The 14,593-nt window shown below is 39.5% G+C and overlaps 1 protein-coding gene across 2 annotated transcripts in view; it reads left to right on the top strand.

The window, feature by feature from the left end:
• Window positions 1-14,593, top strand: part of OTOG (otogelin) — a 214,438-nt gene that overhangs the window by 85,846 nt on the left and 113,999 nt on the right. For both annotated transcript variants that reach the window (XM_075567700.1, XM_075567699.1), the window contains exons 13-23: window positions 229-337; window positions 2,004-2,050; window positions 2,707-2,852; window positions 8,119-8,251; window positions 9,340-9,517; window positions 9,850-9,974; window positions 10,845-11,057; window positions 11,926-12,091; window positions 12,707-12,781; window positions 12,988-13,031; window positions 14,370-14,523. In XM_075567700.1, the coding sequence (XP_075423815.1) occupies window positions 229-337; window positions 2,004-2,050; window positions 2,707-2,852; window positions 8,119-8,251; window positions 9,340-9,517; window positions 9,850-9,974; window positions 10,845-11,057; window positions 11,926-12,091; window positions 12,707-12,781; window positions 12,988-13,031; window positions 14,370-14,523 (1,390 nt within the window). The remainder of the gene's footprint in view (window positions 1-228; window positions 338-2,003; window positions 2,051-2,706; window positions 2,853-8,118; window positions 8,252-9,339; window positions 9,518-9,849; window positions 9,975-10,844; window positions 11,058-11,925; window positions 12,092-12,706; window positions 12,782-12,987; window positions 13,032-14,369; window positions 14,524-14,593) is intronic.

Here is a 14,593-nt window from a genome sequence, read left to right as displayed (position 1 = left end):
ACAGTGAAACTCCATGATTGTCATGTTAGCCCATATAAAGCCATGTAATAAAAAGGCATTTACGTCTTACATTATACTTTAATTCTTTTTTTTTTTACTAATTTAAGGGAAGTTTTTGGAACAATGTTCATTTTTAATCATAAAAAGAGTTCTAAGGCAACACTACCCCATAAGTTCTATTTAGAGCCGCTGTACGCTGACCTATTGATATATATTTACTTTTTACAGGTCTAATTTATGAAAACGATGTATGTGTCAAACCTTCAGAATGTCCTTGTGACTTCCATGGAACGCCCTATCACCCTGGCTCTGTGGTACAAGATGAATGCAACAACTGGTCAGTTCATGTATTTAATTCTTACATCCCTTGTACATGTGATGGGACCTGCACCTGCACATATTAAACAGAAAGCCTTTTCAAAATGATGTTTCTATTCCATTTTTAAGCATTAATATACCACGGACCATTTAAATATGATGCCCAAGAACCCCATTATGTAACAGGCTGAGGGTCTTCCCATGCACAGAACCTCTGCTGTTTATTTAATTGCACTTCAGGAAAGAGTTACATGATGCTGCGTTCAGATAATTACAGGAAAAAGACTTGCCCTTTACGCTACTTTGGTACATGCAACAGAAAGTTTGAGTCTGTCTGTAGGTGCACAGTACTGATGTAGCCAACGTTATTCCAACCAGTGGTGCGCTGCTGCGAGTGAAATAGTGCGATAGCCCCACCCCCTTCGCGGATTGGAAACAATGGCCACTTCTCCTGTTGGCACGTTGTGTATTTCCCTGTGCAGCGGGCCATGGGTTGCAAAAACGTTTGCTACATCTGTATTACAGCAGGATTGTCCAGCTGGGGAGAATAAGCCCCGCATTTACTGAGCAGTGCTATTTCATAAGACATTTGAGTGGGTCGTAGGGCGCCTTCCGGCACCAGAAGGTTTTTTATTAAATAAATAGGGACAAAGTATTTTAGAATCTATTTTATTTTGAAGTGAAACTTGTTTGCTGCCACCTATAGAAAAAATCCTTACCTTGTAACGAGAAACCATACCGTGGGTGACGTCACCCGCCTAGTGCGCACTCATCGCGCATGCACAGAAGAGGAGCTTGCAGGCCCCACCACGCATGCGCAGTACTGCCCTTGTCCACGAAGTACATTGGCGCTCCCCCCTCTTCCAACACGCATGCGCACTAACGGCTGCGGAACCTCTGCGCATGGCCGTGAGCTTCTACGCATGCGCGCCACTGACCGAGGGGGAGGAGAGGAGCGGGGAACACTGGGCAGGGAGAGAGCTGCATCCCCTGAGATCCCGGTGCTGACACACACACAGTCACACACACACACAGTCACACACACACACAGTCACACACGCACACATAGTCACACACACGCAGAGTCTCACATACACACACAGTCAGTCACACATACACAGAGTAACACACACACAGAGTCACACACACACACACACACACACACACAGAGTCACACACACAGAGTCACACACGCGGAATTCACAATTAGTATAAATATACTAGTGTCGCGCATATGCGTTCTAAGTCACACTCCTTTGTGTTTTGTCACTGAAATTGTGTTTTGATTTTTAATTAAAAACATCACCATCACAAATACAATTTGTGTGACAAAAGACAAAGAAGTTTCACTTAAAATGTGCGTGCTCGGCACACACAGCTTTTTTTTGTGTCAAAGACAGAAACAGATAAACTGATTTGCCCAAAGTGACAGGACTGGCACTGGTTCTCAAAACAGTTTCTTCCCCTTCAGATATCACTATCTCTTATCATTTAAAACGTAGTGTTTCTGTTTCAAATCAAACCACAACTCAGAGAAGAGACCGACAAATGAATTTACTACTGGCAATATAAGAAACTTCTATTTATTTCCTGCTATCATTATCTATTTATATTCTGGTGAGATATAAAAATACATTTGTTTCCCCCTATTCCCCCTTCTATTTCTGTTTTTGTTTTATTTCTAGCACATGCACAGGAGGAAAGTGGATTTGCACAGAAGTTATATGCCCGGGTATGTATCTGAAGTCTCATACTGACCGGACATCCTTGGAAACTTCCAGCATCCTTCTTTTGTACATAGACACTGTGCTAATGCCGTCTCATTTGTTTACCAGATACACATAGCTGCAAAGTACAGTAGCAGTATTGCAGTATTGCAGTATTGCAGTATTGTCATCATAGTATTTCAAACCAATCTTTGTTTTTCTTACTCTTATATCAGTGCCCCAGGTTCACAAGTCTCACATTCATCATGAAAATGGAGATTTCTAGAACAAGACTGGACTTGTATTTCTTGACCAGAATGGTGATAATACTGTAGTCAGACATATAACACATTCCCACGTAAAGAAACCAGAATCGGTACAACTAACATCCTCATGGTAACTTTTAATACCATTGAATGAGCATCTTGATCACGATTAAAGAAATGGGATAGGGGTTAATTTAAGAAGCCAGATTAAGCCAACACACATTCAAGCAGAATGTTCCTACACCATACCCACCAATACATACATTACATGGAAACTAATTACAGCGACTCGCCAGCACAGTATAATCCCACATGAGAAGCTGGCAAACCCAGTTATACCAGTGTTTATGGCAATATGAAAAAATATGCATTGTGTTTCAAATAGATAATACTTTCTTTATATGTTTGTTTGCCAGCGGAATGCTCTGTCACTGGCGATGTCCACATTATGACATTTGATGGGCGCAAATACACCTTTCAGGCTTCTTGCCAATATATTTTGGCAAAGAGTCTTGCTTCGGGAATATTTACGGTCACTCTGCAGAATGCACCATGTGGACTGGTAAGATATCGTTTTCATATTAGTAGCGTCAAATAATCTAATGGAAGACGAATGGGAGGAAAATGTTGTGTCAAGTGTAATCTCTTTGTTGCTAAATAGACGGCAATAAAAACAAAGCAAAAGCAAAATGGACACGCATTGTTTGACATTAATGTCAGTTTTACTATTCTGCTCGATCCATCAAATAAAGCTGCAGCTGCATAGCGCAGTGTATAAAACACGGTGATATTTAGCTTTGCGCTTACAGTAACAAGCAGGTGATGTGCCAAAAATTCCCATGTGACCAAACTGGGCAATACTGCAGCAAAATGCAGTACCAAAAGTCTTAAGATATATTCCCGTGGCTTTCAGACGGACTTATTGTGTATTATAAATCTGGAGTTCATGTCTGCACCACAGAAACGTTATATTTTAATTGGAGTTGAAAACGTTATTTTGGTGGCTTTATATTTCATATACAATATACAGATGTGGCCAGGGTAATATATTTCCCTCGGCTGCATTTTGGTGTGATATGTGGCGATATTCTTCGTTGTAACGCAATATCCTACGGTATCAGTAAGTAAAATAAGGTGTACTACCGGTACATCTGTATGTTTGGATATTCGTTTTTTGGTGTGTTTAATTTTTTTAATGGTTGCATTAGAGCAGTGTTTTTGCGGAAGTAGTAAGAATGAAAGATGCACTCCAAAAGCAGGACACAAGTCATCTAATAGTTGTAATATCACAAATGGGTTAAATGTGGATGATTGATGCTTTCACCCACAAAATCTGAGGACTATAAACATGGTGCAATCTTTCATATCGGACTACAAAAACCTATGTACTGAACTTAAAAATGTAATTGTTTTCCTTAAAGAGAATTTAGCATACTTCAAACAAAAATGTGTGTTCTTTGAAAATAATAAGCATGTTTTCTCTTCCATCTGGGATTGTGTGTGTGTGTGTGTGTGTGTGTGTGTGTGTGTGTGTGTGTGTGTGTGTGTGTGTGTGTGTGTGTGTGTGTGTGTGTACGGGTCGTTCAATAAAGTCTCGCCTTTACCCTAAGCTCTTCCTGTCTTTGAGCCAAGAAAGATAAGCTAAGGGGGAGAGGAAGGGCATTATCTGTACAAGCTCTTGTTGAACACGCAGTGACGTCACACGAAGTGGTGGTTAAATAAAGTCAGGTTCCAAACAAGTCTCGACTTACCATGTTTACACTTTAACTTAAACAATATAATAAAATATGTACAGGTGTCTTATTTTTGTAAAAAGACCATGCCCCAGACTTAACGCATCCCACATCTTACTACCCTTCAGAATATGGTGGACTGAACCATGTCAAGTTGTTTGTAAAGATTGTAAATTGGGACATAGGTGAACTAAATCTATTCTGCTATGTGTTTGTCTTACAATCTGGTAAGTAACCCACTCTTCTCTTTTCCCAACTAGCTCCCTGACGGGGAGCGGAAATGCATCATTGTAAATTACTGTCAGACAAACAGTAACTGCCCTTCTTCCGAGTCCTCTGCATAAAGGAAAACTTTTTAAAACATTGTCAATCCAGATTTAGACGTACATTTATTACTATCATTAGTTTACCTCGGGTTAGTCCTATGTGGGACTAATCATTTAAAAGATGCAAAACGTAAAGTAAGCATTTGTTATAGAAAGATAAAAAATGTAAATAAGAATAAATAGAAAAATTAAACTCACGTCAGAGTAATTACACCAAAACTCAAAGGCCACTGAAATAATTAAATGGATTTGCAGAAAGACAATGGAAGGAAAACTAAATATAATGTTGTTTGTTCTGATTTACACAGAAAATACTTTTTCTAAAACAAATAATACATTTATTTAAGAAGCTTTCATAACTTTTACAGGAAAAACAAATTGTGTTTCTGAGGCTCACCCACCTTTATGAGGGCCTCAACCCATCAAAACCTAATGGAAACACGGATTACTTATTTGTGAAGTACAGTACTGTTTGCAGTACCAGTGCTTTGGGTAATATAACCACATTTCACCTTTTAAGGATTTGGTCTTTTATAAATGATCAACTTTTCATCCACTGGTCATAATCTTCTTTTCAGATATGACTCTGCTTTCAACAACTCTTTGAGGTAGCCATTGCTGTTTGGGGTGGCCAAAACAGCAACCACTTTGCTAGTGACCACTGTTGATGTCTATTACCCAAACACTTCCTAGTCTACTATGTGGAAAAGTGGCTTTACTGAAATATACAATAGGTGAACAACATTTATTGCTCCACCCTGGTTTGCTACCCATGCCACTCCAATAGGATCCATGCTGCCTTTGATCTTGTAACCTGTTGGATTTAAGATGTTCACCAACGTATTCACCCTAGTTTGGTGTCGAAGACCGATGTCCTACTTAGCCTTCTTTATATTACAACATGTTGCTTTTCAGAGTGAGAAGGTGATCCAAATCATGAACCTCTTTCTGACCGAACCCAAGTGCTCGGCTGAAATCATTGAACGCTACAGCAATTGTGCCAGGAGCAAAACATCAAATAGGAAAAGTAAAGTAAACTAAAACCCAGGGAGCTCTTTTAGCTGAATCACAAAGGTTCTAGTCATCCTGTTCCTCCGACTTGGTGACACAACTAGTCATCGAGCTATAAGTGGCTTCAGAATTATGTGAAATTTTGCTAAAGCACTTTCTGGAACGCAAATCAGACGAGCGATCAGCACAGCTTAACCTTATCGGGGTTTCAGGTGTCAGCATCAGTGTCTTTGTAGTTTTCTGAGATGAGAAGAGTTTTGAATATAGGAATTTTTTTTTGTCAAGTGCTCAGTAAGAGAGACAGCAGCTAATGTGAAAAACACCTGCTGAAAGTTGCCTGAGGTAATGTTATGAAAGAATCAATTCATGAGAACAGAGAATTATTGTCATCTAGAGTTTCTTCTTTTCACAAGCAATTGACGATAAAAGTGTTTTGTCTATCCCCATACATAGGTTAAGGTAAATAAGGAGTAGACAGCTTTATTCATGTGTATTGATCCTTATGTATTTTGGTCCAAATTAAGAAACAAATGATTATACTGTATGTTTGGAATACAGGACCTCACAGGTGTGCCTATACACTGGCGACACACTTTATTCGAGCTCGGCTAGTCCCACGAATTCGGGTATACCCGGGTGTATTGAGGTTTGTGACTGTTTTCTGCCCGAGTGCATTGGGTTATTTTCCAGGCAGGGATTGAAGCATTTTATTCCAGCTGGCTGCAATACTGCACAGTATATATATATATACTGCATTACAATTCATGAATTTATGCCATCTGGTAGACACGCGAAGCATTGCAGCCTATTAAATCCTAATCATTATCATTTAACAGATCAGCCGCCCGTCAGCCAGGCATGAACCCAGGCTGGGAAGGCAAACGCAACGGGGCTTGTCAGAGGTGAGGAGCGGCGCATTCCAGGTATCTGCCAGGTACATACTGGGTATTTGCTCGAATAAAGTGTGTCGGTGCAGTACCAACTGGACTTTATATTATGAGGTTATTCTAGGTTAGCAACTCTACATTTGTATGAGCAATGGAGACATGAAGACTGAGGTGTGGAGTGAAATCTCACAATGACCTGTTAGTTTGTACATGTGAGAAAAGACTGGTATAATTAAATATCTTGGGGGGGAAAAAAACAAGGTCGAGGAGTGAAATGATAGCCTACAAATGGATTACGGATCATCTATTATGTATCAAGGCAACTACATTTGTAATCAATTTTAAAGCAGCACTCCCCTCTCTCCCTTTTTCTGGGGGATGGGAGGGGACTTAGTTACTTGAACCGGGAGTGCAGTGAACTGATTCGTTTTCCCTGGCCCCTGGGGATCTTCTAGTTCCTGAACTATCACTCATTTTGTCCAAGGGTCAGAATATTTTCTTCTGGACAGCAAATAACTTTGTGGTCATCCTGGGGCGGCCAAAAGAAAGTTGCGACATCATCAGGGATCTACATTGCAACTTTCCATTGGTGACCCATAGGCCATACGTGTTGTTTTGGTGTTTCATACGCAAACACAAGGAAACAGAAATATTCCAGGAACCACCGATGAACTCTGGAGTGTCGCCTGGTTTAGATACAGTAATTACAAATAAATAATTATTTGGAAGGCATTGTTGCTTTTTTGTGTATTCACAATTTATCAATGTTATTAACTTGTTAAAAAAAAAACAAAATGAGGACTATATGTAATTATGTAACGATTATTATTTCAAAATGTGAAATCTCCGTTTTTGGTTTGTTTGTTCAGGATGAACCTGAAATTGTTTCTTGGTTTGTATGACTCTTCCCTCTGATACATGATAATGTACGCACTCCACTTCTTTGTGACCGGATATCACACAAAAGGGAGGGATAAAGAAAAGGAATCCCTGCCACATTTTAGTTTACTAAACAATGAAACCTAATTTGAACAAAAAGCATCAATTACCAATAGGTCATCATTGAAGTGGAGTCAAACAGGCCCAATATAATAATAATAGCATGTTCTTGTATAGCGCTGCTAGTTTTACGTAGCGCTTTACAGAGACATTTTGCAGGCACAGGACCCTGCCCCGTGGAGCTTACAATCTATGTTTTTGGTGCCTGAGGCACAGGGAGATAAAGTGACTTGCCCAAGGTCACAAGGAGCCAAAACCAGGAACTGAACCAGGTTCCCCTGCTTCACACGCAGTGCCAATCAGTGTCGTTACTCACTGAGCCGCTCCTTCTCCACTAATAAGGAAGTAGGCGTATCACGGGAGAATTTACAACGCAGTTGTAAACTGCTAGAACTTTCAGTTTGGCTACAAAGTACAATTACACTATTTGGTACACAGTTAATTAATGTGATCCCTTTGCAATGTATTGATGGCCCCTCTGGGCAATTACAGCAGCAAGGTCTTTCACTGATCCCTCGTTAGGATCTGAACCATGCTATTTTCAGCTCTGCGGACACCCCAGTTCCCAAGCTATTTACACAATGAAGTCACTGGGTGTAAGTCCTCCCTCCAGGGAAACCAAATGACTGCCAAATCTCTGACCAAACAGGCAACATCATCAGGCGCGGCTCCCTTTTAAACAGTCATTAAAATGAGAAAACGGGACGTAAAACCGGTAACTTGTATAGTAAGTATCTCGGGGGGATAAAAAAAAGGTGGCATTACTGATTACAAGTCGCGCTAAAAAAAAGTCAACTATAAGGTTACTTTACGCATGCATAAAACGATTAGCTACTTGCTAAACATACAGTTAATGTATTTTTGTTTTGCAGAACCAAGATGGATCTTGTATCCAGTCAGTAAACCTAATTCTGAATCAGGATCCCAGAAAGCAGGTGACTCTGACTCATTCAGGGGATGTGTTGGTGTATGACCACTACAAAATCAACTTGCCATATACCGATGGTAGGTGATATAAATACATTGTTTTTATGAGTTGGAGGTCGCTGTAATATGTTTCAACTCAAGAGCCCCCTGAAATGATTCTTACCTGATTTTTTTTTTTTAACCATCTCATCTGTTCTTTCAGAGATTTTGCTTGTGCCACACAAGTCTTACAATTCTACTGGAGCACAACACCAATTAGTCCAGTACTTTGTGTATTAATACCCAGTTCTGAAGAGATTGAGTAATAAAACGTATACGTTACACAAATTTGTTTGCAGAATTCTCTTCATGGCGCATGCTGCAGGGACCTAGTAGTCTATCTACAGAATTAGTGTATCGGTCTACTGCAGGGATGGCCAACTCCAGTCCTCAAGGGCCACCAACAGGCCAGGTATTAGGGATATCCCTGCTTCAGCACAGGTGGCTCAATCGGTGCTTAAGACCTGCGCTGAAGCAGGGATATCTAGAAAGCATGACCTGTTGGTGGCCTTTATTTAAAGGAGCAGTCCCACTGCTAGATAATGTTTAACCCAAATTTTTGTTTCCCATGGATGAGAAGCAGGGGTTCCTCAGAGGTAAACCCCATTAATATTGCTTAAAGGTACCCCCTGTTTCCTGAGATTCATAGCTGTAAAGCATACACTGCTACCATCCCCTCCAGGGAAAGCAAAATGGCGGTTTAAATATCCCACATAACCTGGTCCGATAGGAAGCTGTGACATTGTTCGTCATGGATTCCTATTTGTCTGCGTGACGGGAATTTAACAATATGTAAGTAACGGCTGCAGCGCTACTAGCATGTATCTTGGAACCAGGAGTCCCCAGAGCTGAAATTAACATGGTTCAGCTTTACCTTTTAATGTCTAGATTCAAACACTACAGAGCAGCTAGGGCCTGCAAAACCAGAATAATGCATCGAAGATTCCACCAGCACCAGAAGGTTCTTATAAAGCAGTCCACTATTTAACCAGCTGTGTCTTACCCAGGGAAACGTTGATATATATCCTTAGTGGGCTCCATTCATTTTAGTTTCCAGAGCGGTTTTTCTTTTTCTATATAGACATATCCTATGTAATTCTGGGGATTTTTTCATGTGGTTTGTACAGATGTTTTTGAGATCCGGAAACTCTCCTCTGTATTTCTACAAGTAAAGACACAGATTGGGTTGCAGCTACAGTACGACAGAGAAGGGCTGCGACTTTATGTTCAAGTTGATGGCAGATGGAAGGATGATACTATTGGGCTTTGTGGAACCTTCAATGAAAACTTGCAGGATGATTTTCTGTATGTACCGTACACAGCCTACATTTTTTATATTTGAATGCATTTAAATTAAAATGGCAGATTTCGTTTTTAAAGTATCACTGTAAAAAGAGAGTGACCTTACTGTATTTTTTAGCACTTCCACCTCAGTACAGTATAAGCTAAGGGCTCTCATGGAAAGGACTATGAAGCTAAAAGTAACACATTACATGAGTTTATGTGCATGCCACTGCTCAGAATATTTGTTATCGTTAGTATTTCCTGTTACAATATTTAGCTGGTTTGGGCCATATGTTCTAAAGTATGGTTGGAACTCTTTGATGTTCTTATTTTCTATTTCATGCTACTAAAAGGTCTCCAGTCGGAGTGCCTGAGAGTACCCCACAGCTCTTTGGAAATGCTTGGAAGACATCGTCCGCGTGTGCCTCTGAACATTTCCCATCCCCGTTGGACCCATGCGATGTCCATTTACAGGCTGGTAAGACACAAGTGCTAGCTTCATTTGCAGCTGTGTAGGGGAAGCCATTACTGTGGAGTTATGGGCAATGTGCAGAATAGCAGAAATGTATTAAGATCAGAATATATGGTAGAGAGATAGATACTGAAGAGAGACACAGATGTAGCAGATTTCATTGCTTCTGCTGATATTGTGTTACAACACAGAATACAGGCATAATATTCAATGGCACTGAGAAACATCACACCATAGCGCTTCAATGGGAGAAATAACCTTTGCTACATCTGCAGATGGATAGATAGATACAGTAGACTGATTATATGAGGTCATATTGAACATACTGTACATTTACAGTGAGAAACATGTTGATCGACCACTGTAACCACTACATTTTATATTTTAACTAACACTTCTCTATACTACTGAATTTGACGTTTTCAGCTCGAATACGTATGTATACAGAAATTAGTTTATTCTGAATGTATTTATTTATAAAATGTTTTACCAGGAATGTAATACATTCAGAGATCCCTCTCGTTTTCTAGTATGTCCTGGGCACAGAGTTATGATGACAAATACATGGTAACATTAGGTGAACAGGGTTATACATTATACGTATATAAAGACATTGCATGAACAGTTAAAGATAATATATGTTATAGGCGTATGTAACAGTTTCAGACCAGATTTAAATGTGAGACAGCTTTGGTTTTGAAAGAATTTCGACTGGAGGCGGCTTTGAGTCTCTCTGGTAGATGTATGACTTTGTAGTGAATATGGTTTGGGGGAAAAAATTCCCAATGTTGAAAAATTATGATTTTCCTTTTAATCTAGTTAATGGATATCAATTGCCGCACACAAACACTACTCACTTCTGTGTTTTCTTACCAGCCTCTTATGCAACAGAAAGTTGTAGCATCCTTACAAAAGATCTCTTTGCGCCATGCCACCCTTACCTAAGTCCGGTTTCTTACTATGAGCAATGCAGAAGGGACACCTGTAAATGTGGCCAAGCCTGTTTGTGCTCTGCTCTGGCCCATTATACCCATCAGTGCCACCGGTATGGAATAACAATAGATTTCAGATCCAGCTTCTCTGACTGTGGTAAGCACGCTTTACTTTTTGAATGAATCTCAATAGCTGTACTGGTACAATATGAATGATGGTGAGATGGTGCACACCTTACTACAGCAGAACGCACTGATATCTGTGTCAGAATGAGATATCATCCAAAGATTGAACAGTCTGGGCCATCAATGGGCATTCACTATTTTTCCAGCAAATAGCAACATGTTATCTTCATAATTTTTTGAGTCACAGTAAAAAGTGTGATAATGGGTGTTCAGAATGTGTGTGGAAACGCCCCAGTAATCTACAAAGAACTACAGTATGTGTGCCAGGTGGTGAATGTGTGTGTGACCACTTTGGATGGTGGATTAGCAAGAAGAAGCGTATGAAATAAGGATGGAAGTGCACCTGCTATATATACTGTAAGTGAATGGAAGTTGGGAATGTTGGTTTACTGTATGCTTGCCATGGTGTCAGCACACATTTCCTGAATAATCTTTGGGCAATTCTCTACAGTTGTACTTATTCTTTAAAATGTATCATAGTAAGGATAGCATTGATTTCAGAATGTTATTGACACACACAATATCATGTGATATTCACTAGAGTTGTAATCTGGGAAAATTACATTGACAAACTCCACATGTAACATACTGTATGCCAAGTTGATGCTAAAAATGGAAGTTTACTTTTATTGATGTTCTACAGAGGTTCAAAGATCCGCAACACAGAATGTTCTGTTTTATTGGTTAATTGTAATACAGTGCTATTTACCATATGTTACTCTATTATAGAAATGTAGTAATACAGTATTGGGTGTGATTTCAGACTATTGATAATGTACTTTGAGAATTTTTTTTCAAATAATGCCTGTAACATTGTTACTGTACTTTGATTTTGGTAGTGATTTCATGTGAAGATACAATGGAATACAGCACTTGTGTATCTACTTGTGGTCAAACCTGCCAAGCCCTTTCTGTGCCAGAGATATGTAATGGTGATTGTGTGGAAGGTTGTGCCTGCCCACAAGGGATGTATTTAAACACAAAGATGGAAAGATGTGTAGAAAGGTAAGCTTAAATATACAAATCAAGCTATTAATGTGTGTATAGGCAACAGATTCCAAATCGCAATAAGCAGGCATTGTTTCGTGGTATGAAATTAAAAAAGGAGGCATACATATATTGTCATATTTGGAGAGTTGTCTGAATACCAGTAGTTTTCTGAACTGCTTTGAATTGAGAGGGTATGTCTCAGGTAACCAAAAACCAAGCTCGCTCTGAGAATGTCATTCCAATTGCTATGTCCATGCCCCATCAACGTCACTTCCACATGACCTCATGTTTTGCTATGGAACAGCAAGAAGCTACTGAGATACTGTAATAGAGATTTATTTGCATTTTTAGCCTTTTTGTAAAGTGTTCAAACAGATCTCTAACTGGACTAATAATCATGGTAGTCACATACAGTACACAATGTGTATTTTGTTTTTCAAAAATACAGGATTCAGCACAATTAAAAGAAAACTGTTAGCAAAACAGAACGTGTGCAGTATTGTCCAAGGACTTAAAGCCTATGGGACTCAGAGAAAAGAATTCCATCACTGCAAAACAGACATCTAGATTTCTAGTGTCAATGAAAAAGCATTGATAAACAACTGAATATAACTATTTCCTTTTGTATAGGAAAGAGTGCCCCTGTTATTTCCAGGGAGTAGATTATCACCCTGGAGAAAATATAATCACATCCCTTGGCAAATGGTAAGAACGTATTCTACAAATGTAACAATAAATATGTGATACATTTCAACTGGATTTTTGCATTTAACCTCAAATGTAAGAAGTCTCCTATTTAAAATATATATGTTTGCGTGCAAACAGATTTAGAATACTGCATTTTAATATTTGTATTTTCAAAGACTTCCATATTTAATGTAACCTCTTACAGTTTTTTTTATGTGTTTTAGCCAATGCAAAGATGGAATAATGAACTGTGAGAGCAATGCTATTGGTAAGGATAAATGCAACACATTAAACGCATTCTGAACATTTAGGGCATCTCTTTGGTACTAGAGAGTCTGGCAAATATTGCAATTGAATGTATTTTTTTATTTTGTATGTCATTTTGAACATAATGCAAGCACAATGATAGCATGCCAACAGATCTGATGTCATTTGTGCTCAAATTAAATGTTAAGTAACTTACCCAAAATCATCCCTGGAACAGAGGTCAAATTATTACCCCAAAAGGAAACATTTCCCCCCCACCATCCACTGATATTATCTACATAAACACAGACCAACGACGTCTCAAACTCACTTTGTAACATGAAAGGTATCACAGACATGGTATTAAAGGAGCAATTCATGCTTTTTTAAAATGATTGTTTTTTTAGCATAGATTTGAAGTAGGGGGTGGCCGGAGCTGAACCCCATTAATTCCTACCCCAGAGACCCCCGGCTTCCCGAGACACGGGCCTCGTATGGGGTGCATGGCAAAGTTTAAAGCACCTGCGTCACGCGGGCCAATTGGAAGCCGAACCTGATGACGTCACGGCTTCCTATTGGCCCGCAGGGTGCTGGAGCAGAGCGGCTACCGGTGCCTCCTACGGAGGTCAGTATCTCCGGAAGCAGGGGTTCCCCGGAGCTGAAATTAACGGGGTTCAGCTCCAGACTCCCCCTGCTTCAATCCTACGTTTAGAAAATAATCGTGAACATTGCCCTCCTGAATTGCCTTTTTAAGGAATATACTGTATGTATAATCACACACACACACACACACACACACACACACACACACACACACACTGTATGCATAATCACAACAAATTGTAAGAATCAGAAGGGAATAATATAACCCGAGATGCACAATCACTAGTGTGTGAAAAAAGCAAACAAAAAACTATACACACACACACACACACACACACATTGTGACGCCCACACCACGTTGAGTCTCTTTTGTCCCAATTTAAGGCCGGAAACACTGTATTTTCTAAGCATGGGTTTATTCACAGGAATTAAATCAAACAACGGGCCCACTGTGAATATATATATATATATATATATAGTGAATATATCATATATGTCATGGGAGAAAAGACACTGACAGGCATTGAGAGTTTGAAGCAGGGGAGCCTGGTTCAATTCCCGGTGTTGGCTCCTTGTGACCTTGGGCAAGTCACTTTATCTCCCTGTGCATCAGGCACCAAAAACATAGATTGTAAGCTCCTCGGGGCAGGGCCTGCAAAATGTCTCACTACGTAAAACTACCAGCGCTATACAAGAACAAACAATTATTATTATGTGTCTGCAGATGATTGCTTTGTCCCATCTTTTTTTTCTTTAGTACATGATTGTCCTGCTGGTCAGATTTATTATAATTGTAGCAATCCAGAAGCGGATGTAGCGCTGAGCCGAGAGCGAACCTGTGAGAATCAGCTTCTGAATATTACAACGTCAGCCCATCTTCCCTGTTTTTCAGACTGCGTTTGCCCTAAAGGGTAGGTAAATATTTATTTCTATATATAAAAAAAAAAATATATATATATATATATATATATATATATATAT

This window comes from Ascaphus truei, chromosome 12 (genome assembly GCF_040206685.1).
Source record: "Ascaphus truei isolate aAscTru1 chromosome 12, aAscTru1.hap1, whole genome shotgun sequence".
Lineage (NCBI taxonomy): Eukaryota > Metazoa > Chordata > Amphibia > Anura > Ascaphidae > Ascaphus > Ascaphus truei.
This window is presented reverse-complemented; position numbering and strand designations above follow the sequence as displayed.